Here is a 25,381-nt window from a genome sequence, read left to right as displayed (position 1 = left end):
GATTCAATGAGGAGTTTCTGCTGTGACCTATAAAAACAAGGCACAGCACTTTTTATTTGTGTATAGTCCAGCAGTAGGGCACCCCAAAGACACCAGTAAGAAATAATAAGACAGGGCAGAGGAGAGATAGTTGTCCACATTTGATCAGTGATGATAGACATTATGACACATGGTTTTGTTGAAAACCACAAAAAGGAAACCACAGGTATTGATGGTAAGAATTTTGATGGTGTTAATATGTCCATAGTCAGAACATTGTATGAACAAATCCAAAATATCAATATAAATCGTATCAACATCTTTATTAATTTAATCAAAACATTAAACTTTTTTGCAAGTTATTTTTAATTATATAATGATTTAAAAACATTTTTTCTGGTGCCTGTTTTATTTTATTTTTTAAGGAACAGAAAATCGCTGTAGTTTAAAAAAGAGTTTTGTTGCAATTATGCACCAGTCCATTATTTAGGCTGCACTCCTCACTAGGAGTTCAAACATCTACAGCAAGAAATGTGTCTGCAAATATTTTGCACTAATGCTTCTTTGGGTATATTTGCCCTTTGTTATATATTAAACTTATCATATTATAAACTGTATTTTATCAAAGTGGATCAGACCATTTGATATCCCTACCAGTGATAAAATTGCAGGTGTTGCTTCAATGAAGTATGGTAAGTTCCCAATTTTAGATCTATGATCTTTTCTGGGATATATATATATATATTTGTTGGGAGCCAGTATGATTTGATAACATTAAGCATTAAGGATAAGTGATGGATGACTTTTGAAGATCATAACGCTGGATAAAAATGTCGGCCATCCGCTTCATTCCATTCGTTCTGTTTCTGTTAAATATGAAACAAACAATGAAAATATAAGGTAACATGCATAGATTTTTGTGTTAAGCATGTATTGCATTTTAACTATGTTTCGTATTATCTATGATTTGTGTAGATACATCTTAATCGGCAACAGAATAGTCTTGAATCCACTGGATCCAGCTGCCTCCTCAATCCCCTGATAGTTCCCTGGATCTGCTGCCTTAAATATACCAGTCTCAAATTTGAGGTTCCCATTTCTTTCAGAGGTAAGGGACAGAATTATAAAACTGTCAGCAAGAGGAAAATAAACATGCAATCACAGCACCAGCTTCCTACCCTTGCCGGACATGCCGGCAATATTATGCACAACTTTACTCCCCACAACTGCTTAGGATTGCCTTGTAAGTTACTGTATTTTTCGTTCTATAGGATGCACCGGACCATAGGAGGGGGAGAACAGGAAAAAAAATCCCCCCCCTCTCTGCTCAGCGCCCGTTCAGCGAAGCAGCAGGAGAAACGGAGCCCCTTTCATTTCTCCTCCCACTTCGCTGAAGGGGCGCTGCGCAGCTCCCTCTCTCTGCTGAAGCCAGGAGAGTCTAGCTCTCCTGGCTTCAGCAAAAGGAACCCAAAGCCTTTGGAGTGCATCACAAGGTCCCACTGCGCTCCAAAGGCTTCAGGCAGCTATCCCTGAAGCCTGGAAAGTGAGAGGGGTCGGTCTGCACCAACCCCTCTCGCTTTCCAGGCTTCAGCGAAAGCAACACGAAGCCTCCGGAGCGCGGAGGGAGCGCTCCCTCTGCGCTTCGGAGGCTTCACGTTGCTATCGCTGGAGCCAAGGAGCCTGCATTCGCTCCATAGAACGCACACACATTTCCCCTTAATTTTTGTAGGGGAAGAAGTGCGTCCTATGGAGCGAAAAATACGGTATTTGCACTCTGGTGTCATTGAGAAGGACCTCATTCTACTTCTTTTTGGGTAGACATATTTGAACCAGGCCTAACCATCCAACTTCATTTTCCCAGTCTGCTTTAAATCCATCCTATGCCCATCAAAACAATTACCCTCCTTACCTTTCCATTTTTCCTATCAGCTAAGGTCTTTTGGCCTATGCTTACCACTGAAAACCTCTGAGGCAATGGAGGTGGGCACCAAGTAGCTGACATTTGCTCAGCTCATGATGGAGGCAACACATAGTTGGGAAATCAGCTAATTTAGCTGTTGTCCCTTTTTATTTCCATTTATCCAGACAACGCTATACACATTTCTGGTCATCAATTTGAAGCTTTTTTCTAATATCCTTGGAAGGGTATCAATCTACTACTTCTTCTACAAATCAGCCTCAGATTTCAAGGGTTATCCCAGTGCAAAGATACTAAATATAAGAATTGCTAGGGGCAAAGGAGGCCGGTTGGGTGGGGAGAGGATTGGTTGGCTGGTACCTATTCTCCCCTCCCCTCGCATAGTTTATCCTTTAGTTTGTGACCTAAAGTCAACATAGATCAAGTTGTCCAGTAAATAGTTTTAAACTAACTGCAACACTTGACAAGAGCTATCTACAATGTGTACCTGCTTCATTCTGTGGGAGCCAAATATAATATGTATGTCCTCTGATCTTGGGGTCTCCTAGACCTCCTGCTACTTCCTCCAAGAGCAGAAAACGGCCACAAGCTCTACCATTCTCTGCAAGCTTCCCCTTTCACCCTGACATTCAAACTGCTGCCTCAGCACACCTAATAGTATTTTGGAAGATGAAAGCTATGGTGGGCATTGTTCCTCAGCCCAGCTGTCAAAGAAGCAGCAAACTTCATCACTCCTTCATCACTGTAAATCTTTGGGATGGAAACCATGAGACCATGAATGCATACTGCCCAACTGTATCTTTTAAGCAGAATATCCTGGATTGACAGAAGCCTTTCTGGCTTCCAATCCCAATCCCACATGTCCCATTTTGCTCCCATGCTTTTGGCTGGGACCCAAAGGCAGGCGGTTTTTTTGGGTCCCATACTGTGGCTCAAGTCAATTGGCTCACACCAGAGTGTGGGACCCAAAAAACAAACAAACAAACAAATAAACAAACAAACAAACAAACAGAAGCAAAGCCTGTCTTGTCACTGTTCTCCTTCTTCCTTCCATCACATCACTTGTGGATGGTGGCTTCTGGAAATAGGTCTGTAGTACCAGAAGAGGAGGAGGCAGAAGATAGGACAGGGGAGGGAGGGTGGGTGAAGGAATACCAAGACAGGGGTGGTTGGTGCACCAAGAAGTATAGTGATGGGTAAGTAGAGAGTGCCAAGTTTGGGTGACTGGGGGAGTGGAGGAGCGCAGATATGGGGCAGGGAGAATGGCATGTGTGTGGGTGTCCCACTTTTCCCTCCTGGAATGTTGGAGTGTATGTAACTGACGATGGTGACCGGGAGGTGAGACATGGAAGGCAGTTCCTAGAGCTGACTCAGAATTAAACTCAGTTCTGCATAACTTTCCTTCTTGCTTATCATTTTGGTTGCTGCTGCCATCGACTAGGACAGTGCTGTTAGGGAGGGCCACAGCGACTGGCATTTTACTCCGGAGCCGGGGCCAGGACAAAAGTCAACCAACGATGCTTTTCCATATCTTCCTTCTTTGGGCTGGCGGTAGCAGCTACAGGGATAGGCCAGGAGGAGTAGGAGATTCTGAAGAGCTGCAATTGTTCCCAAGTTTAGTTATTTCCATTTCACATGCTGCGCTTACACAGAGTGTTAATGATTGTGACGTCCTGTTGAAAGGACATGGTGGGTGCTACAAGGAGCTCTAGTCCTCTGCCACTCCTTGCAAATCATCATGGGATTTGCATACTTGCACATCCTTAAGCTTTCCTATAACTTTGTTTACAGCAGGACAGAGCAGCATCTAGTTCCTCTTGTTCCATATTGCCACACTTACTTTTCATGTCACAACGTGGAGCAGGTGACCAGCCATTTTTGGTGCACACGGCTTTCGCTTGTTGATTAGCAGGATCATATCCATTCTCACAAGAAAATGAAATTTCTTCACCTTCTATGTACTTCAGCCGAAAATGGGCATTGAATGTACCATGTGCAAGCTGTCTAGGAATATCACATTTTTCTAAAAGCAAAAAAGTAGATATGTTACATCATTGACAGACACATATTTTGGCAATTGAAATACCATTATAACTCTTCTTTTTATACTTAGAGAATATATGTATTTTTAGGATTTTGTCTTTTAAAAATTTGCAGGCATTTGAAAGAAAGAATTAACAATGTGCTTGTTCTGAGGTGACAAGAACGAGACATTAATATGATTCAACCCACCCCTATGTCCATAGCCACCTGCCCAAATGCCAAGATCTTCCATCAGCCCCCCCCCCACACTTATGGAACACAATCGCCAGTACCAAATGGGTCAGCCTGGTACTCAGCTTATTATATTTTTGGTGCCATATGAAGACATTTTCATATTGAATTTTAAAGTTTTCCACTCTGATTACTCACTGTCTAACCACGTTACACATTTTCCTTCCACATCTTTCGGAAGAGGCATATTTTGTGTTTGCACATGGCCGTTTCCATTTCTGATCAAAGTTGAGAATGCAAGGAAAATGTTAACTTACTGAAGCATTTTGGTTCTGGACTCCAGCCGAATTTGGTGCATGAAATTCTGCCCCATCTGTCTTTATTTCTTGGTAGAAAACCATCACGGCAATGATAGTCAACTGTTTGTCCCACCCTTCTTGGAAAATAGTAGTCTGGCCAGCGTTCATAGGAATCAGATAGTTGTCCATTCTCAATCCGAATATAGCCACAGTTCTTTGCTTTCGAGAAGATGAGAAAAAGGTTAAGCCAAACATAAATAAATCAGGATGTTCCACTTGCTATTTTCCTTGGCTGGCTGGTTTAATGGAGGTTGCACATTTGGCTCAAGGGTATCAGTGTCTGAATATTATCTGGGTTTCCGTCTTTGGTCTGTGTATGAAAACAGAAATAGATGACTGTGGCAGCAGATGCAGGTGGTCCCCAGACAAGGACACGGGGTTATGGTGCAGGGAACTCTAATATTTTCGGATGCATTGAATGCTATCTGCTCATGTTTTGAAACTGCAAAGAGGAAGCTACTTACGAATACATATCGGAGGAGGAGACCACCCCGTCTCTGTACACGTGGAAGTGGCTTGGCGGCTCTGAAGCTGATACCCAGGCTCACACTGTGTTTCAATTGTGTCTTGATATTCATACTGAATCTGATTAGGTTGAAAGTTGCCATTTTCTACTTGTGGTGGGGAGCAGACAATTTCTATGAAGGAATGGAAGAAGGACATTTGGTCAGCAACAGATCAAGCAACAAATTCTTTCACTGGCTAGATATTATTCAGTACATGGGTATGAGCATTCATTTATTATTTGTTAAAAACCAACAAATCTCAAAGCAGCTTACAAAAAAAGATAAAGCAATAAAATGATTGATAAGGAAGATTGTCATTAATTTAAAACTTATTATTTTTTATAATAATGTTTATTAAAGTTTCACAAACAATAAAAAATTCCAGAATTTAAACATAAGAAAAACTACTAAGATATAAAAATACAAAAACCAAACACATAAAGAATACACAATAAAAAACAGTTAGCAAAAGAAGAGAAAAAAAGAAAGAATAAGAACAAAAAGAAAAGCCAAGAGACAAAACAGAAAATAGATTAATATTTTCAAATCTTATATTTCATTCACTAGTTTCTTGACCTCCTCACACCTCCCATTTTGTATTCCAGTTCAAATATTAAATTCAGCAAATCCTTACCCTCTAACATTTGTCCTCACTCGAGATATTAACCTATTATAAATGTCAATTTTCCAGTTATCAATCCTTATTTACATTTTCTTAGAAATCTTTTTACCAATACCAATTATTTTCCATCAGACATCATTTTAACATTCCTTAATTTTGCAGTGCTTCTGCAGGTAGTCTTTAAATTTCTTCCAGTCTTCCTCCACCGACTCTTCTCCCTGGTCACGAATTCTGCCAGTCATTTCTGCCAATTCCATGTAGTCCATCACTTTCATCTGCCATTCTTCCAATGTGGGTAGCTCCTGTGTCTTCCAATACTTCGTGATGAGTAGTCTTGCTGCTGTTGTTGCATACATAAAGAAAGTTCTGTCCTTCTTTGGCACCAATTGGCCGACTATGCCCAGGAGAAAGGCCTCTGGTTTCTTCAAGAAGGTATACTTAAATACCTTTTTCAATTCATTATATATCATTTCCCAGAAAGCCTTAATCCTTGGGCACGTCCACCAAAGGTGAAAGAATGTACCTTCAGTTTCTTTACATTTCCAACATTTATTGTCGGGCAAATGATAGATTTTTGCAAGCTTGACTGGGGTCATGTACCACCTGTATATCATTTTCATAATATTCTCTCTTAGGGCATTACATGCCGTAAATTTCATACCTGTGGTCCATAACTGCTCCCAGTCAGCAAACATAATATTATGTCCAACATCTTGTGCCCTTTTGATCATAGCAGATTTTACCGTTTCATCCTGAGTATTCCATTTTAACAGCAAGTTATAAATTCTTGAAAGTATCTTAGTATTGGGATCTAACAATTCTGTTTCCAACTTTGATTTTTCCACCTGGAAGCCATTTTTTTTATCTAAGTTGTATACCTCTCTTATTTGGTAATAATGAAGCCAATCCCGCACTCTATCTTTTAATTTCTCAAAACTCTGCAATTTCAATTTGTCTCCTTCTTGCTCTAAAATCTCCCAATATTTTGGCCACTTGGCCTCCATATTGAGCCTTTTTTGAGCTTTTGCCTCCATTGGTGACAACCACCTTGGCGTTTTATATTCAAGTAAGTCTTTGTATCGTATCCAGACATTAAACAGTGCTTTCCTGACAATATGGTTTTTAAACACCTTATGTGCTTTAACCTTGTCGTACCATAAATATGCATGCCACCCAAAAACATTGTTAAAACCTTCTAAATCCAAAATGTCTGTGTTCTCAAGAAGCAGCCAGTCCTTCAACCAGCAGAAAGCTGCTGATTCATAATAGAGTTTAAGGTCTGGCAGGGCAAATCCCCCTCTTTCTTTTGCATCAGTTAGTATTTTAAATTTTATTCTGGGTTTCTTGCCCTGCCAGACGAATTTAGAAATGTCTCTCTGCCACTTCTTGAAACAGTCCATTTTATCCAAAATTTGTAGCGATTGAAACAAAAACAACATTCTTGGCAATACATTCATCTTAATAACAGCAATTCGGCCCAACAAGGAAAGCTTCAAGTTTGACCATATTTCTATGTCCTTTTTAACGTCCGACCAACATTTTTCATAATTGTTCTTGAATAAGTTCCCATTTTTAGCTGTCATGTTAATCCCCAAATATTTCACCTTCTTAACCACTGTTAAACCTGTCTCATTCTGAAACCTCTCTCTTTCAGTCATTGTTAAATTTTTCTCAAGAACTTTGGTTTTTAACTTATTCAACTTGAATCCTGCCACATGACCAAACTCCTGGATCAGTTCTAATACTCTTTTAGTGCTAGATTCTGGCTCCTGTAATGTCAGTACTAGGTCATCTGCAAAAGCTTTCAATTTATATTGTTTAGCTCCGACCGTTATACCTTTAATCAGATGGTCCCTTCTTATCATGTTTAACAAAACCTCCAGGACGGAAATAAAAAGTAATGGGGAAATTGGGCAACCTTGTCGTGTCCTTTTCTCTATCTTAAATTCCTCTGTTACCACGTTATTACCACGCCTTTTGTTACCACACCTGTTACCACGCCTTTTGTTCTGAATAAATTGCACTTATACCATTTTCAAACCCTTGACCGACCCCCATCCCCTGCAAATTTTTCTTCATAAAACTCCAAGAAATATTGTCAAAAGCTTTCTCGGCATCCACAAAAATTAAAACTGCTTTAGTATTGATGTCCTCTTGCAACTTCTCCAAAATGTTAATTATATTCCTCGGATTATCAGACAAATGTCTGCCTGGAAGAAAGCCAGCTTGGTCCTTGTGTATCTCTTCCACTAATACTTTTTTTAACCTCTTGGCCAAAATGTCAGCAAAAATTTTGTAATCCACATTTAGCAGGGATATGGGTCGGTAATTCTTAAGTTGTGTCTTTTCAGACTCAATTTTCGGTATGAGTGTAATATAAGCTTCTTTCCACGACTCTGGCGCTTTTCCCCCCTCCAAAATTTCATTACAAACCTCCTTTAATGGTTGAATTATCCAGTCCTTCAAAGTTCTATAGTATTTTGAGGTTAAGCCGTCCGGCCCTGGAGATTTTCCCAACTGCATATTCTGAATGGCACCTTCCACCTCCTGTTCTGTAATTTTATAATTCAGCATTATCTTATTTTCTTGTGAGATTTTTGTAATCCATTTGTTTTCAAAAACTGGTCTATATCAAACTCTTTCTGAGGCCCTTGTGTATATAATTGTTTAAAGTACCTCTGGAAGCATTTTCTAATTTCCACTGGATTCTGAATGTTTTTGCCTTCGACTTCCAAATTAGTAATAGTATTGAGTTTTTGTCTTTTCTTCATCTGCCAAGCTAGCAGTTTCCCACATTTATTTGCCGATTCAAAAGTCCTTTGTCTCATTTGTTTAATTTTCCATTCAATTTCCTGATTCATCATTGTCAGGGAACTGACATCAGAGGAAAGGGAGGTGGTAGGGCTCCCAGAGGCTGGGAGGGAGTCAGCAGCTAAAGCAGGGACCAGCAGGGGGAGCGAGGGGTCTCTGGAGGAGGATCTCAGGAATGCTGAGAGAGACGCAGCAGCCAAGGCAGGAACTAGCAGGGGAGAGGGAGGGGTGAGAGACACGTCCAGCGAAAACAGCGGGGAGGTGTCAGAAGCAACCATAGGGAGACCCATGCTTCGCCGGAAGCTGCCACGTCATGAGTCCAGGAGACGCGTTTCCGTTAAGGAGCTTCTTTGCTGGAAGTGCTTCCGCAGGCAGCCACTGTCAGACTCTACGAGTGACTAGAGCAGACATGTCTGAGGAGCTCTGTCACACACAGAGGTTTGTGGAGCCGCACAAACTCTGAGGGAGCACAATTTTAAGCACAAGCAGCTAATCATCCCATCACAGCAGTCTGACAGTCTCTGTACGCTGCCTGTGCAGGAGAAAGCATCATGAGCGACCCAGCCGGAGCCGGAGCCGGAGGAGCAGGGGGTGGAGCTGGTCCAAGCTTGGAAGAAAGATACCGAGCATTGGAGGTCCAACTTGCGCTGCAGACGGCGAGGCTCGAGGAGAGAAGGGCTCAGGATGCAGACAAGAAGGGGAGAACCACGCAGTTCCCCAGAAAGGTACCAGGATTGGTGCAGAAGTTTGGGGGGGACCCCAAGGATTACCATGCCTTTAGGACAGAGATGCAATATGCCCTTAATGTGCAGTTTGATGAGTTCCCTGATGAGGAATCGCGAGTTGCTTTCGTAATTGGGCATCTTGAGAAGGGGGCGCGGGACTGGGTTCGACCCCTGATGGCAACGCACAATGACATCCTAAAGGACACTATGAAGTTATTTCGTGCAATGGATATCATGTTTTCCAGCGATATTGAGGAAGGGGTGGTGCGCAGACAGCTAATGGCTTGCAAGCAGGGAAGCCGATCTGTCCGTGAGTACTGGACTGAATTTACCATGCTGATTCACAGATTGGGGTGGGATTTATCGGCGGCACCCATTCAGATGCTATTTGAAGAAGGTCTTTCTTCGGCTGTGAAAGACGAACTGTCCCGGAGCCCCAGGGCGGTGTCTATGGATCAGCTGACCAAATCTGCGCTGACCATAGGAGCGCGCCAGGAGGCAAGAGCCTTGGAGAGGCGGGAAGAGAGAGGGGAACGTTGGAAGGAGTTCCGCATTCCAGACATTCCTGAGCCAGCTTTCCCGCCGGCAGAGCCGATGGAAGTCGGAACAGCCCGCGCGCGCGCAGTTTCAAAGCCCAGTGAGGGGGCTAAGAAGGAGGGAAAAGGGGCCCGGAAATGCTATCTCTGCCAACAGCCAGGCCACTTTGCCAGAGTCTGCCCCCAGAGGAAGGAATGGCAAGGGATGGTGGGAGCTGTTGAGGGGGGAGAGCAGGGAGAAACGGAGCAGGTAAAAGCCAACGCCTGGTTGCCACAGTCGGGGCACTGCAGCCAGGCCAAAGAGCAGTGAAAGTGCCCGTGCCAGAAGCTCCTCAACCTGCTCTAGTGATTGAAGTGTCGCTAGAGCTGCAAAATGGACACCCCCTAAAAATAAAGGCGCTGTTGGACTCAGGCAGCTCCTGCAATTTTATGAGCAAGGAGTTTGCTGCTGAACACCAGATACAGACGATCCCTTTAAGCAACCCCCTGCAGGTGACCACGATCGATGGCAGGGAACTGTTGGGAGGAGGAGTCAGCTTGCAGACCGTCCCAATGATAATGAGGGTGGCAAGGCACACAGAACTGATAGCGTTTAATGTGGCCACCTTGGGAGGCGCTCCCATTATTTTGGGAATGAGCTGGCTAGCCCTACATGATCCGCTGGTGGGCTGGCATCAAAGAGTGGTTTCCTTCGGTTCAGCACATTGCTTAGAACACTGCAAGGGGGGAAAGGGTTCAGCAGGGGCCCAAGCCACCCTAGCAGGGACTGAAGTAATGGAGAAGGTGAAGGTGCCACCACAGTATGCAGATCTCAGCGGCGTGTTCAGCGAGAAGGAAGCTGACCAACTACCCCCGCATAGGCCCTTTGATTGCCAGATCAATTTACTCCCTGGAGCACAGCTTCCTGTAGGCAAGTTGTATGCCATGTCAGACAGGGAAATGCAGGAGTTGCGAGAGTTCATTGACAAGAACCTGAAGAGAGGCTTCATCAGAGAGTCCAAGGCAGCGGGGGGTAGCCCAGTGTTTTTTGTGGATAAAAAGCACACGGACAAGCCGAGACTTGTATGTGATTTCAGGCGGTTAAATGCAGTGACAGAGCCGGCGGCTTTTCCTATGCCCAGGATTGATGATATTTTGACCAGGGTGCGGAAGGGAAAGATTTTTACAAAGCTGGACCTAAGGGGGGCGTACAACCTGATACTTATAAGGAAAGGGGATGAATGGAAAACCACCATGTTCACCCCTTTGGGGGCATTTGAATATCTCGTGATGCCTTTTGGATTACAAGCAGGCTCCGCGTGTTTTCAATCGTTCATGAACCACGTACTGGGGCCTTTGCTCTACAAGAATTGCGTGGCCTTCCTAGATGATGTGTTGGTGTATTCGGAGAATGAGGAGCAACATGTGAGAGACGTCAGAGAAGTGTTGAGCAGGCTGCAAGCCAACAGGCTGTGGGTGAAACTGGAGAAGTGTCAGTTTCATACCAAGGAGGTGGAATTCCTGGGGTACCGCCTGTCAGACAAGGGGTTGGCCATGGATCCCGGCAAGGTTCAAGCAGTGCTGGAATGGAAAACACCCAAAACCAAGAAGGATGTGCAGAGGTTCCTAGGGTTTGGAAACTTTTATCGTAAGTTCATCCGAAACTTCGCCCACCTGACGGCGCCCATCACGGACTGTCTCAGCAGTAAAAAGAAGTTTGTTTGGACGGCGGAGGCGGGGCGAGCGTTTGAGGAACTGAAAAGGGCCTTCGCCTCTGAAGAACAACTTCTGCATGTGGATTTACAAAAAAAGCTGAGGGTCGAAACAGACGCATCTGACAGAGCCATAGGGGCGGTGCTTCTTCTGCAGCCGGGGAAGGAGGAGTCAGAGTGGCGACCGTGTGCCTTCTTTTCGCGAAAGCTGAACAAATCCGAGAGGAACTACACGGTGTACGACCGGGAACTTCTTGCTATTCATGAGGCTTTCCGGAGATGGAGGCACCTGCTAATTGGTGCACAACATAAGGTGCAAGTGTGCACGGACCATAAGAATCTAGAGTATTGGAGAACTGCGCGAGTGCTCAACCAACGGCAGTTGAGATGGGCCCAGGAGTTCTCCAAATTTAACTTTGAGATTTGTTACGTGCCAGGCCCAGAGAACGTTAGGGCGGACGCTCTCTCACGCAAACCTGAATATTTGGAGGGGGAGGGAGCACCCGAAGAGACCCATGTCATTCCAGAGGACTGCTGGGTGTGTGGGGCGGCATTGGTGGGGCAAAGGGAACTGGTAGAGGGAACGGTGCAGGATGAATACGCCCAGGACAAACTCAGGGGTCTCAGGAGGGAGGGAGACAAACCCGGGGGTTTTGAGGAGAGAAACGGGGCGTTGTACTACAAGGGAGCGTTATATATACCTGAAGGGGAATTGAGGGAAAAGGTACTCAAGCAACTGCACGATAGCCCCACAGCAGGGCATTTTGGGCAACACAAAACCATGTGGCTGGTTACCAGGGAATTCTGGTGGCCCAAGGTCAGGGAAGATGTGCGGGAGTATGTGAGAGGGTGTGACCAATGCCAACGAGCCAAGGGGGAGAGGCGGGCACCGGCAGGTTTATTAGAACCACTACCCACGCCGGAAAGGCCATGGGAGGCAGTGGCAATAGATTTCATGACTGATCTGCCAAGGTCCAGAGGGAAAACAGCCATCATGGTTGTGGTAGACCTGTTAACCAAGATGGCCCACTTTATAGCCTGCTCACATGCGGTCACAGCAGAAGAAACCGCTAAATTGTTTGTAGAAAATGTGTTTAGGCTGCATGGCGCCCCCTTGAGGGTGGTTTCTGACCGAGGGAAACAATTTACTTCCAGGTTCTGGAGGAAGCTCATGAGCTTACTGCATGTAGAGGTTAATTTCTCAACTGCCCGTCATCCAGAAACCAACGGGCAGGCGGAAAGAGCTAATGGTGTCCTCCAGCAATATTTGAGGTGTTATGTGAATGACAGAGAGAATGATTGGGTGGAGAAGCTGGCGTTGGCAGAATTTGCCTACAACAATGCAGAGAACGTGTCCACGGGGATGAGCCCCTTTTTGGCTAATCACGGGTGCCATCCCCGAGCCTTCCCAGGGGGGGAAGGGGAGAACTGGAGCGTTCCAGCTGCAGAACAGTTCGTTGAAGAAATGGAAGCGATCCATCGCCAGCTCCAACTTAACTTAAACAGGGCTAAGGAGGAATATAAGAGGCAGGCAGACAAAAACAGAAGGGAAGGTGAAAGCATTAGGGTGGGGAACCAGGTGTGGCTGTCCACCCAAGGGTTACCATTCAAAGGGGGTTGTAAGAAGTTAAGACCCAAAAGGCTGGGCCCATTTGAAGTCACGCAGCAGGTCAACCCAGTGGCTTTCAGACTCCGGTTACCGAACCACATGAAGCTGCACCCAGTGTTCCACAGGTCGTTGCTGTCACCGTATAAAGGGAACAGAGAACGGAGGGTCAATAGGGGACCAGCTATGGAGGAAAAGGAACACAGCTACCATGTAGCGCAGATTCTCGATTCCAGGTGGAAGGGAGATCAAGTAGAGTATTTGGTAATGTGGGAAGGGGAGCCGGAGTCGGAAAACACCTGGGTCATGGCAGAGGATGTAGATGACGAGGTTTTGATAGAGACTTTTCATCAGAGATTCCCTCGTAAACCTCAGCCAGTGGCGAGGTTCCGGAGGGAATACTTTGCCACCACCGACGAAGAAGAAGAGTTGGAGGGGTTCTCTGATTCCGAGGCGGAGGAGGATTCAGCGAGCCGGAACGAAGACCGATGGAGGGAAATGTTCGAGACGTCTGAAGATGAAGAGGATTCTTTTCGGGGTTTTAGCTCCTCACCGCCCAGAGGAGAGAGTAGGGGCGGGGGGGAAGGGGGCCCTGGAGGGGAGGTGGATGTCAGGGAACTGACATCAGAGGAAAGGGAGGTGGTAGGGCTCCCAGAGGCTGGGAGGGAGTCAGCAGCTAAAGCAGGGACCAGCAGGGGGAGCGAGGGGTCTCTGGAGGAGGATCTCAGGAATGCTGAGAGAGACGCAGCAGCCAAGGCAGGAACTAGCAGGGGAGAGGGAGGGGTGAGAGACACGTCCAGCGAAAACAGCGGGGAGGTGTCAGAAGCAACCATAGGGAGACCCATGCTTCGCCGGAAGCTGCCACGTCGTGAGTCCAGGAGACGCGTTTCCGTTAAGGAGCTTCTTTGCTGGAAGCGCTTCCGCAGGCAGCCACTGTCAGACTCTACGAGTGACTAGAGCAGACATGTCTGAGGAGCTCTGTCACACACAGAGGTTTGTGGAGCCGCACAAACTCTGAGGGAGCACAATTTTAAGCACAAGCAGCTAATCATCCCATCACAATCATCTTCATATATTGCACTTGATATAACTTTATATCTCTCAGAATCTCCTGTGAGTTGGGTTTCAATCTCAGTTTTTTCTCACCCTCTTTTATTTTATCCAAAAAAAATTCTTTTTTCGCGTTTTGAGCTCTCTTCTTTAAAGAATTCTGTTGGATCAGAAACCCCCTCATAACTGCTTTACTTGCATCCCAAATTACTCTTTTTTCCACAGTGGTATTCAAATTTATCTCGAAATAGTCTCTCAGGGTTTTTTGGGCCTTCTTGGTCAACTCTTGATCTCTGAACAGGGTATCATTCATCCTCCATCTGAAAGAACCAGTTGGTGTTAGTCTCATCTCCATTTTCATGGCATTATGGTCGGAGCACGTCTTAGGGCAGATCTCTACCTTCCTGATCTTGGGTGCCAGTCCTCTAGTTATCCAGATTTGGTCAATTCTTGTCCATGTCTTTTGGGCTTCAGAAAAGAAGGTTCCCTCTCTACCCAAGGGATTCCTGGTCCTCCAAATGTCAATCAAGTCCATGTTGTCAGTCAGTTCAAAAAAGGTTTTTGGTAGTCTACCATCTTTAGTAACTACCTGTCTCTGCGACTTATCCATGTTTGTAGATACCACCCCATTCATGTCTCCCATCAATACGATGTTGTAGTCCATATAGTCCAATAGAGTCTCGTGCAACCTCTTGTAAAATGTAGATTTCCCCTCATTCGGTGCGTATACACCTACTATCAGGAATTTTTCTCCTTGTGTTTGAATTTCAATTGTAATAAATCTTCCTTGATCATCTTTAAAAACAAATTTTGGTGACAGGCTCTCTTTTGCGTAGATGACCACTCCTCGCTTTTTAACTTTGTCCGATGAAATAAATTCTTGGCCCAACCTCTTGTTAATCAATATTTTCCTGTGTAGCCTTGTCACATGTTTTTCCTGTAAACAAATTAAGTCCAATTGTTCCTGTTTAAGTATGTGAAAGACTTTTTTCCTTTTCTCCGGGGAATTAAATCCGTGAATATTCCAGCTTAATAGTTGCAGAGACATGATGTACTTAAGTTTACTCTCCTCCAACTGCTCCCAGTAGTTCCTCTTCTTCTGACGGTGGTATTACTTTCTTTATCTTATCCGCTCCCAAAGATGGTGGCACTTTGTCTAGTATTCCTGGTGGTAAGGCTCCTGGCTCTCCTTCTACACCTTTTTGCAGATCTTCTTCGTGGGCTCTCAAAAATTTTTCTTTCTCCTCCACAGATCTTATTTTAAACTTCTTACCTTTAAAGCTAAAAGATAGGCCTTGGGGGAATTCCCACCTGAAAATGGTTCTGTTTCCTCTCAGCAAAGTCACCAAGTCTCCGTAGTTAGACCTAAGATCCAAAAGATATTTCGGTATGTCCTTGAATACTTCTACTTTTGAGTCGTGTATTATCAGAGTATTCTGGTAATGCAAGCTTATTATTTTATCTCGCTCCTCTTTGGATGGAAGGGTAATCAAACAGTCTCTCACCCTATTCTTTCTCCCTCCTCTTCCAAGTCTAAAAGCGTTTGTTATTTTAAAATCTTGCTTGTCATCCAATTTCCAAAATTCCGCAAATTCCTGTGTCAAAAAGTCTCTCAAGCTATCTTTCTCAAGTTCAGGCACCGCTCTGACCCTCAAATTGGTCTGTTTCTCCTTCAATTCAATCATAGATGCGGATGCCCTGCGTTGATGCAGTGTTGTACTGGGCTGTTGGTGTCTAACCTTGCCTGATCTCGTTGTTTTTTCCTCCTGTTTTGTTAACTTTTCATCCATGGCACTTTATCTGGAAGTCAAGGTCACTCCCACAGCCTTGCTATGAGACTTTCCCAGGCTGGTTCTAAGTGGAAAATTCCCCAGCCAGTTGTGACTTTCTCAATAAACCTCTAGGGGGCCACAGTGGCAGTCAATAATGCTGCAACAAAATGTCTTACTAAGTTTTCAAAAGCCCCTTTCAGCAGGAGAGGTAGCAGTTTTAGCAGTTTCAAAATATCTATTTGCAGAGTTAACCATCAACTAGTTACATTGTTCATAGAGAGTGCTGTTCTCGATGTAGCCAACCTGTTTCAGTTTAGGCAGTCTGTTCCCAGGGATTAAGGGGTGGTCTTATGTCTCCCCTTTCTCTCTTATATTTAAAAATAGTCACCAGAAGTGCTGTCCCTTCTCCCCTCCCTTTCTTTCAGCTCAGGGAGGGGGTTCCTTAAACTTGACATCTAATAAGTCTTTTTTCCAAGCGCTCCTCACCCAGTATTTGACTTTGGACGTTCTTTTCTTGATCTTTTTACAATAAGACTCACTTTTTTCCCTCCTAAAAAGTAAGGGGGAATGTGTGTGCGTCTTATGGAGCAAATGCATGCTGTGCAACTATCACAGAAGCCAGAACAGCAAGAGGGATTGCTGCTTTCACTGTGCAGCAATCCCTCTTGCTGTTCTGACTTCTGAGATTTAGAATTTCCCCCCCTTGTTTTCCCCCTCCAAAAACTAGGTGCGTCTTGTGGTCTGGTGCGTCTTATAGAGCGAAAAATACGGTATATTTTTGGTGCCATATTGTCAGAACTGCTTCCAGATCCGAGCTCACAGAGGATCACGCTAGCCAGCGTTCACTTTATAAAAGTCTTTATTGATTTACAGTTTCCATTTCCAAGCTGCAGCGTGCAGCTCTACGTCTTATAAGCTAGACCGGCGAAGCTCCGTCTGAGTCCCCGCCTCCTGTACACCAACTTAATACCCTCGCCTTACTCCACCTTCTCCGCCTTTCCCTTCTTCTCTGGGTCCCTCTGCCCCCGTGGTCTCCTCCTTCCGGGACTCTTCTGACGCTGACCCCCCGGACCCTTCTGTCTCCTTGCGGCGGGCTTTAGGACCTGGCTCCCTTTCCGGGCTGCTTACTCTGCCGCCTTCCTGTGCATTTGAACTTGGCGCGCGCGCCCAACCTCCCACTTTCCGCTTGACCGTTTCTTCGCTCCCCGATGGAGGTGTGGCCACTCCTGACTCATGCCTTCCCCCCTGCGGCGAGGCGCCGGATCCCGATACCTGGCGCCTTTCCTCCCCACTGCGCTCTGTTGGGGACGTTGGCCCCGATTTCCAACTGCTGCTTTCTGAACCCTCTTTTGTCCCTTTTACCTGGGGTGTCCCCCTAATCTCCCCCCCTGCTCTAGCCACTGGCGCTCCTTTCTGTGAATCTTCTGATTCACTGGAAAGACTCGGAGATCTCGGGTCGTCGTCATCGCTCATCTTTCCTTCGGACTCCTCCCCCTCGCTCTCTGTTTCCTCCCTTGCCCTCACCTCTGCTCCTGAACCCCTGACACATATGAAGACATTTTCATATTAAATTTTAAAGTTTTCCATTCTGATTACTCACTGTCTAACCACGTTACACATTTTCCTTCCACATCTTTCGGAAGAGGCATATTTTGTGTTTGCACATGGCCGTTTCCATTTCTGATCAAAGTTGAGAATGCAAGGAAAATGTTAACTTACTGAAGCATTTTGGTTCTGGACTCCAGCCGAATTTGGTGCATGAAATTCTGCCCCATCTTTCTTTATTTCTTGGTAGAAAACCATCACGGCAACGATAGTCAACTGTTTGTCCCACCCTTCTTGGAAAATAGTAGTCTGGCCAGCGTTCATAGGAATCAGATAGTTGTCCATTCTCAATCCGAATATAGCCACAGTTCTTTGCTTTGGGAAGATGAGAAAAAGGTTAAGCCAAGCATAAATAAATCAGGATGTTCCACTTGCTATTTTCCTTGGCTGGCTGGTTTAATGGAGGTTGCACATTTGGCTCAAGTGTATCAGTGTCTGAATATTATCTGGGTTTCCCTCTTTGGTCTGTGTATGAAAACAGAAATAGATGACTGTGGCAGAAGATGCAGATGGTCCCCAAACAAGGACACGGGGTTATGGTGCAGGGAACTCTAATATTTTCGGATGCATTGAATGCTATCTGCTCATGTTTTGAAACTGCAAAGAGAAAGCTACTTACGAATACATATCGGAGGAGGAGACCACCCCGTCTCTGTACATGTGGAAGTGGCTTGGCGGCTCTGAAGCTGATACCCAGACTCACACTGTGTTTCAATTGTGTCTTGATATTCATACTGAATCTGATTAGGCTGAAAGTTGCCATTTTCTACTTGTGGTGGGGAGCAGACAATTTCTATGAAGGTATGGAAGAAGGACATTTGGTCAGCAACAGATCAGGCAACAAATTCTTTACCTGGCTAGATATTATTCAGCTCATGGGTATGAGCATTCATTTATTATTTGTTAAAAACCAACAAATCTCAAAGCAGCTTACAAAAAAAGATAAAGCAATAAAATGATTGATAAGAAAGATTAGCAATAATTTAAAACTTAAACAGGAACAACAACCACTCAGTAACCTTCCATCTCTAACTTGAGTTACCAGTACCTTTGCATTCAGGATACACAATTGAATCTCCATTGCACTGGATTACAGAAAGAGATTGCGAAGGATTTGTTGTAACCATGTAGCCCATTTTACAGGTGAACTCAACAGAACCACCACGTGGTACATAGATGTTTTCAGATATGTCTCCATCCAACCTCCTTTTAATTTCTATCTTCCGATTTTCCATTTCAGCCAAAGAGATTGCACAGGGTTCTGTGAGGAGAAAGAAAATAAATTCTGTTCATGAAGGCACCCAATATATATAGCTGCAATCCTACAGGCTGACAAGCCCATGGAAAGTCATCAGCTGCCATGGTTGAAGAGGAAGGATGCAAAACCAGATGCTTTCCTATTAGGAATTTTAGGTATAGAAATACCAATGAAGCAGAAAAGACTTTTTATGCACATGACAACAGCAGCACGGCTACTTTTGGACAGGAGATGGAAAGAAGATAAAGTCCCATCCAGAGAAGAATGGTTGATAAAGATGATGGACTACGCTGAAATGGCGAATATGACTGGGAAGATTAGAAACCAAGAAGACAGAAATTTTAATAAGGAATGGGGAAGAATTATAAATTACCTTGGAGAACACTGTAAAGAACTAAAAACTTTAGCAGGATTGTAGCAAAGCTTGTAATGTAACAAGTACTGTGGTAAAACATGGCATTTTAAGAAAAAAAACTGAGAATAATATAAGATGCAGTTGAAAAAAGATTGGCAGTGGGACCCATGGAGGGTGGAGGGAAGTCCAAGGATTAGATATGGGGTTGTAAATGTAAATTGTAAACTTGAATAAAAATGTTTTAAAAAGAAGAAGAGGAAGGATGATCTTCCTGAGAAATCTTGCAGGCCCTACATCTCACGTGGCCTGGTGGAGTGTCAGGGAATGGAGGGGTACCCCCTTTAAAATGGAATAACCATCATCTCACATAACCTTTTCCTTCTTCCTCACAGGGCAAAACTTTCCCACCCTCAAATCCTTTGAGGCTCCCACAGAGGCTTTTTGCAGTCACTGGTTTACACAGCCAGAAAGGATTTTTTCTCCCAACTACAGTTGGCCCTGGCTTGCTTAAAAGCAGTGCACTCAAAAAAAGATATGAATTAGGTATCTCCCATGCTTTATCTCACATCCTTTACCATGAATTTGCCCCATATGATTCAAATGTCACAGAGAACCGCTGTCTGTAATATTAATGAAACCGGAAGTCAGACAATACAAACAAACGACAGCAATGAATTTCCTTAAATGATATTCTAAACTCACTCATGCAAATAATATAAGCACTACCTTTGTTCTTACCTAAGCAAACAGGTGCTTTTGTCCAAGTCCCATTATCACAAAAAGTTCTGTTATCTCCTTCCAGAGAATAATATTTTTGGCATTTGAACTGAACTGAAGAGCCAGCCTTGTACTGCTTCTTTGATAAGGTAATAATGTCTCCATTCTCAATAGCAGGTGGGCGGCTACAGTTTTTCCCTCTTTCTGGTAAACAATAAAGCAATAAGAATGATGACTTAGTTCAGCAACCAAGGGCCACGAGTGAAGAACAGCAAATACTCTCACTACCCTGGAATATTTATAGCAGGGGGGAAGTCACGTATGGCTCATGTGCAATAACGTGGCCCGTAACTACCAAGGTCTGTTGGGGCTTTGACTGCACTAAAGAACTGGTGGGTTGAACCACCAAGACATTAATCTCATAACTGCAATTACTGGTATGTGATTTGCTCAGAATCTGAAACATGCTAGTTCTTTTCCAGTATGTTTCATGGGACATGGCAGAAAATGTAGCACAAAGGGGTTGGGGAAATTAATCCATTCTGTAGGTCATGCATGTTGGGAACGGTTTATCAAGGCTAATTTTTTTGGCCCAAACCAGGATTCCAAAGTAATTCACAAGAAACAATAACACAATTAACACAACTTTAAATGTTATGAACTACATCTAACAGCATGTGTTATGACATGTATTAAGCATGACACTCAGAGTTTTTTCCCCGGCCAGAACTGTGTTCCAGCATCTCTCAGGTGAGTTCCATTGCCTTCATGAGAGAAAAAGTGAGGTATTCATGATGAGTTCCAGCACCTCTTTATCTAGAAAAATAGCACTGGATACACTGATCCTCATCGCCAGAGTGTCTGGGGCAGCCTAGTCATATGGAAGGGGTACAAATAATAACAACAAAACATTATGGACATGCCTCTGGTCCATACATTCATACTAACTGGATACCCAGCACATGCGGGCCTATTTCTGATGCAACAGTCCTGGTCCAATCAAACCACAGTGCAGTGGACTGAAAACAAATACTACAGCCTTGTCTCCATGTGCTTATAGCAGGATACAACCAATTCTGTGGAGGGGGAGGGGTGGTGAAAATTTGTGAACAAATGAGGAAGGCAGCCTTGGAACCTGTGGAACCAGTCAAAATGGAAAGTGTAACTGTTGAGCAATTTTTCAAGATGAACAATGTCTTTACCAGAGATACACGAGGGCAAATCCATGTGCCCATCAAGACACTTCCTGTCCAAAGGCACCGTGAGGACATGCCCTTCCCTGCACTGGAACTGCAAGATCTGATTATGTTGAATCAGTTGTGTCCGTACTCGGTTCCCAGACAGAAGCAGGTTTTTGGCCTCAAGTTGTTGTTTTGTGACAATACAAGGTGCTGAAAGACAAAAAGGTGGCGATGGGGACACAAGTCAGGGATAATCACTGGTGCTCATTTCTTCATGTGCCCTATTCCGTTTGCCCTCTTTGTACGCTAAGGATTGGCTCACATTTGTCATTGTCTTCAGGGAGGGTTGCCATATTTTGATGAGAAGAAGAAGAAGAGTTTGAATTTGATATCCCGCTTTATCACTACCCTAAGGAATCTCAAAGCGGCTCACAACCTCCTTTCCCTTCCTCCCCCACAACAAACACTCTGTGAGGTGAGTGAGGCTGAGAGACTTCAGAGAAGTGTGACTAGCCCAAGGTCACCCAGCAGCTGCATGTGGAGGAGCGGGGAATCGAACCCGGTTCACCAGATTACAAGCCTACCGCTCTTAACCACTACACTACACTACACTACACTACACTACACTACACTACACTACATTACACCACACCACACTGGCTCACACTACACTACACTACACTACACTACACTACACTACACTACACTACACTACACTACACCACACTGGTTCTCAGTGAGCAAAGGAGCAAAGAAGCAAAGGAGAGGACAGTCATGCCTGCTGCCATCCCAAGCTGGGGAAAGAGGTATGTTCTTCTTTTTCCATCTCGGGCTGGCAGCAACCGTGGCATGCAGAGCCTCATCCAGGAAAGCAAAAACATTCAAGGAGGGTACAAAACAGGCTGGTGAGGGGCATAGCTGCTGAGGGACTATTATCTAGGAAGAATACTGAGGCTCAGCTAGAGAGGCTGGAAAGACCATATTTGTCTCCTGGAAATGAGATTCTTACACTCTGCGTTCATGCTTCCAGCCTGCAAACACGGCTTTGCATGGAGAGAAGCTATCAAAGGTCATGTTGGACAATCCACAGTCTAATTTGAAGGTTGTTGTCTTCAAAGAGAAGATGGCCTCTTACCCAAGCATTTTGGTGGTTGTGTCCACTTTTGTCCACTGCATGTTATCCACTCAGAGCCTTCCAATACAAATCCAGGGTTGCAGTTGTATTGCACTCTGTCACTTTCAACGTAAGCGGCCTTCTCACCACTTCTTATTTCCCCAAAATCAATGTCAGGTGGTTCTTCGCACACTGCAATCATATGTACCATCAAAACCAACTTAATAATAGTAATAATAATAATAATAATAATAATAATAATAATAATAATAATTGTAGTAAACTTCTTAAATCAAATACAAGCCAACATTACCAATACTTTCCAAAGATATATTTTAAATTTAGTAAATTCTTTTTCCTAACATTTTTTGGATGATAATTCATTAATTTCTATCAGTCAATTTGTGAGTGGAATTACAAGGGATCAAATTAATGAACTTCTATTTATTGGACTCCTGATTATGTTAACCATACAGAAAAGGATGGTCATACCTGGAATGATCCATGTAGTAATATATCAGCTTCTTCAGCCAGTTAAGCAAAAAAAGCACCTAAAGGGTTATGTGCAATCACAAAGGCATGGATATTATTGCTACATTAAGCATAGTTGATTCCAACGCCATCCTAATCCTCAAAGAATCTACCACTATCTTTTTTTTTTAAAAAAAATCAATTTTATTAAAGGTTTCCAACCTAACATAGCATAAAATCCCAACTAAACTAAAGAGAATAATAGAAAACAATATAGCATAAGAACAACTAAGTACAAAAAGAAAATAAAACATATTAATGATACAAAATTATAAATATATCTATGAAGCCCTGGGTCACCCTTTCATCTTGATTTTCACAGATACAGTTGAATTCCCCCCCCCCCACCTGAGAGAGCTTCCTCTTCCACTGCTGCTATCAATTGCTCCTTCAGTCACTTCAACACAACGTTGCTTCTTCAATTAGCTGAGCAAAGACACTCTAACATTTATGTGCATGTAAGGGTGAAGGTGAAATATTCTGTCATTAATTAGTTAATATTAAAACCTTATTGCATTGTTAGTGAAGTGTCTCTGGTAATCCTTGGAGAACTGCCAACACAAATGGACCAAAAAAATCGCAGCTTTACACATAAAACAGTGCTGAATTAACTTACATCTTTCCGCACCTGCTGAATGCAAATGTTTCTATTATTAATACTACAGTGACCATTTACCTTGGCAAAAGGTTGCCCTTTGCCACCATCACTCACCATTTTGGGAAGTACAGCATGTCCACAGAAGAAATGGAAGAAGATAGACCAGCAAGTTCTTCATAGCAGCGCTTGTTGCTCACCTTCTTCTAATTTTTCTAATGACTGACCTTGTAAAAGTCACTTTTGGTTTCACCAGTGGTTCATGGCTCTGTGTCACGAGGAGAGGAAGAATTACTGGAATAGGGAACATGAACTCTTTAACCCAGCAAGGCATGCTTGCAGAAGGTGGGTCAGTTTTATGTTGCAATTCTGGCAACAGTGGTCGAAAGCACTGGCCCTTTGGTATAGCCCTGACAGAGCGTGTTCTCCATAACAGAGAGCACGTGTTGCGGTTGGGAAAAACAGGCCACCCTGCAGTGACTAGGCAAATTTGGAGGAAACCAAGCCTTTAAGTGGTTAAAACTGGGTTGCTGGGGAGTTTTGATTGTTGCCAATTCGGAGGAGGGGTCAGAGTCTTTAAATACAGGGGCCAGACGTTGGACGTTCTCTTGGCCATTTTGCACCGGATCACCCGCCCTCCCTCCCTTTTTTAGGGTGTTTTTTCTTGATCGCTTGACCTTGCTATGCCTGTCATGGGGTCGTCCGCCTTGGAGCGGGGGCCTGGTAGGAATTTTGCCATCTGGCTGATTGGCTGGTGCCATTTGGTTTTTGCCTACTGCGTAGCAAATCGTCACAACTTGTAAGGTTGGCGGTTAGGCATTGGTTAAATTGGTGCTTGGAGGGGTAAGTGCCTATCCCTCCAAATGATGCGAAGGGAATTCCGTTAAAGGAATCCAGGGGCTTGCCATTCTTTTCGTCCTTGTCCCCGGAGTCGGACCTGGGCCGTGCAAGCCCCACCGGAACATGAGGGTGAGAAGAGAGGAACTGTTACCCAGCTTCATTTTCTCACCCAATACTTGTTTCCCACGCTGGCTTCCATTGGTGTCCGGAAGGGCCAGCTCTGTCCTTGAGGGCAAGGACAGATAGTCGGAACCAGTGCCTAAGCAACCACTCACATTTTTTGTATTTGAAGAAAGTTGTGGCCAAAATTATGCCAAAAACCTTAAACAAAAAATCATGTGTGAAGTGTGAATTTTTTGGTGGGTGGCACTGTGGAACTCAACACGCAATGAGCCCAAAGAAGAAAGAGTCCTTTTTGCAAGTGTTGAAAACTTTTGGGCAAGCCCTTTTAGCCATCTATTAACCTAGTAAGGGATAAATTCAATTCACTTTGCATTTATAGCCAAATATATCCAATTCTCATTTCACAAAACAACACAAGAACCAAAACACAGTTGTTCTTCAAAACACATACAATTTTGTGAGGTGGTTCTCCAATCAAACAGTGAATACAAAAATGCATCTTTTAGGGAAAGTATGCAGGAAATGAATTGGTGAAAATAACATGCAAAATGCATTATATCAGCAGAAATTGCTGGCGAAAGAATGTGTGCCTTAGCCAGCACTCCATACAAAAAGGTGTTGATTAGGAGACACTGGGATTAAAATCTTTCTGTTCTCCTGAAAATATTATGGCAACGATAGGGTAGATTTGATTTTCTTAATTTAAAAATGTTATACTCTGCAGGAACACCATCTTGCCCTCAGGATTGCATGTGCCCGCCACCACACATGGATATGTGATGTCACACGCACACACCTGCACATACTGCATGTGATTTTACACAGCCAGTGAGGCATACTTTCTGCAGAGAGGGACTCGGACTCAGAGGCAGAGGCAGAAAGACTGAGCCGTACCCCTCAGAAAAGGATGCCTCGCTTTCTGGCACAGGAGAACGGAGCCAAACTACTTCTTTCCCTGCCAGTTTTTTCCATTGACTTTGTGGGTGCCGGACTCCCACAATTATATTATTGTGGATGCCTGAGCACCCATAGTCCCCTGGATTTGGCTCCTGTGCTACTTTGCCTTTCCTCTGGAAAGCCCACAAGGCAGCTAGCAACAGGGATGAAACCCTGAGTTATCAATGTAAAGCAAATTTTACAATGGCTGGATTTACACTGACCTGTTTAACACTTTGCCCCCGTATTAGAACGATATTAGAGATGTCATTTGAAAATGCCTCAGGGCCCAGACTAACACTCAGCAGATTATTTCCCTTTAAAACCAAATCTAATC

General features: G+C 44.1%; 1 protein-coding gene across 1 annotated transcript; it reads right to left on the bottom strand.

The window, feature by feature from the left end:
- Positions 1–283: 283 nt before the first annotated feature.
- On the bottom strand, positions 284–23,443 carry LOC309533858 (complement factor H-related protein 2-like). The gene is made up of 9 exons (XM_082225520.1): positions 23,263–23,443; positions 22,041–22,211; positions 20,927–21,115; positions 19,746–19,928; positions 18,443–18,655; positions 18,014–18,187; positions 17,509–17,709; positions 3,738–3,920; positions 284–845 (listed from the first exon to the last, which is right to left on the bottom strand). The coding sequence occupies exons 1-9, from the start codon at positions 23,324–23,326 to the stop codon at positions 826–828; spliced, it is 1,398 nt and encodes a 465-aa protein (XP_082081646.1). The 5' UTR covers positions 23,327–23,443; the 3' UTR covers positions 284–825.
- Between the last annotated feature and the right edge of the window lie 1,938 nt (positions 23,444–25,381).

This window comes from Podarcis vaucheri (assembly GCF_965113315.1).
Source record: "Podarcis vaucheri genome assembly, chromosome: 6".
Taxonomy (NCBI): Eukaryota; Metazoa; Chordata; class Lepidosauria; order Squamata; family Lacertidae; genus Podarcis; species Podarcis vaucheri.
The sequence above is the reverse complement of the archived record's forward strand: the minus strand, read 5'-3'. Positions and strand labels throughout refer to the sequence as shown.

Coding starts and splice junctions, on each gene's coding strand:
- LOC309533858 (XM_082225520.1), bottom strand. CDS start 23,326: ATGAAGAACTTGCTGGTCTATCTTCTTCCATTTCTTCTGTGGACATGC. Junction 3,921..17,508: donor TCCAGAACCAAAATGCTTCA/GTAAGTTAACAT, acceptor TTTTGCTTTTAG/AAAAATGTGATATTCCTAGA. Junction 846..3,737: donor TCCACGTTGTGACATGAAAA/GTAAGTGTGGCA, acceptor CATATTTAACAG/AAACAGAACGAATGGAATGA.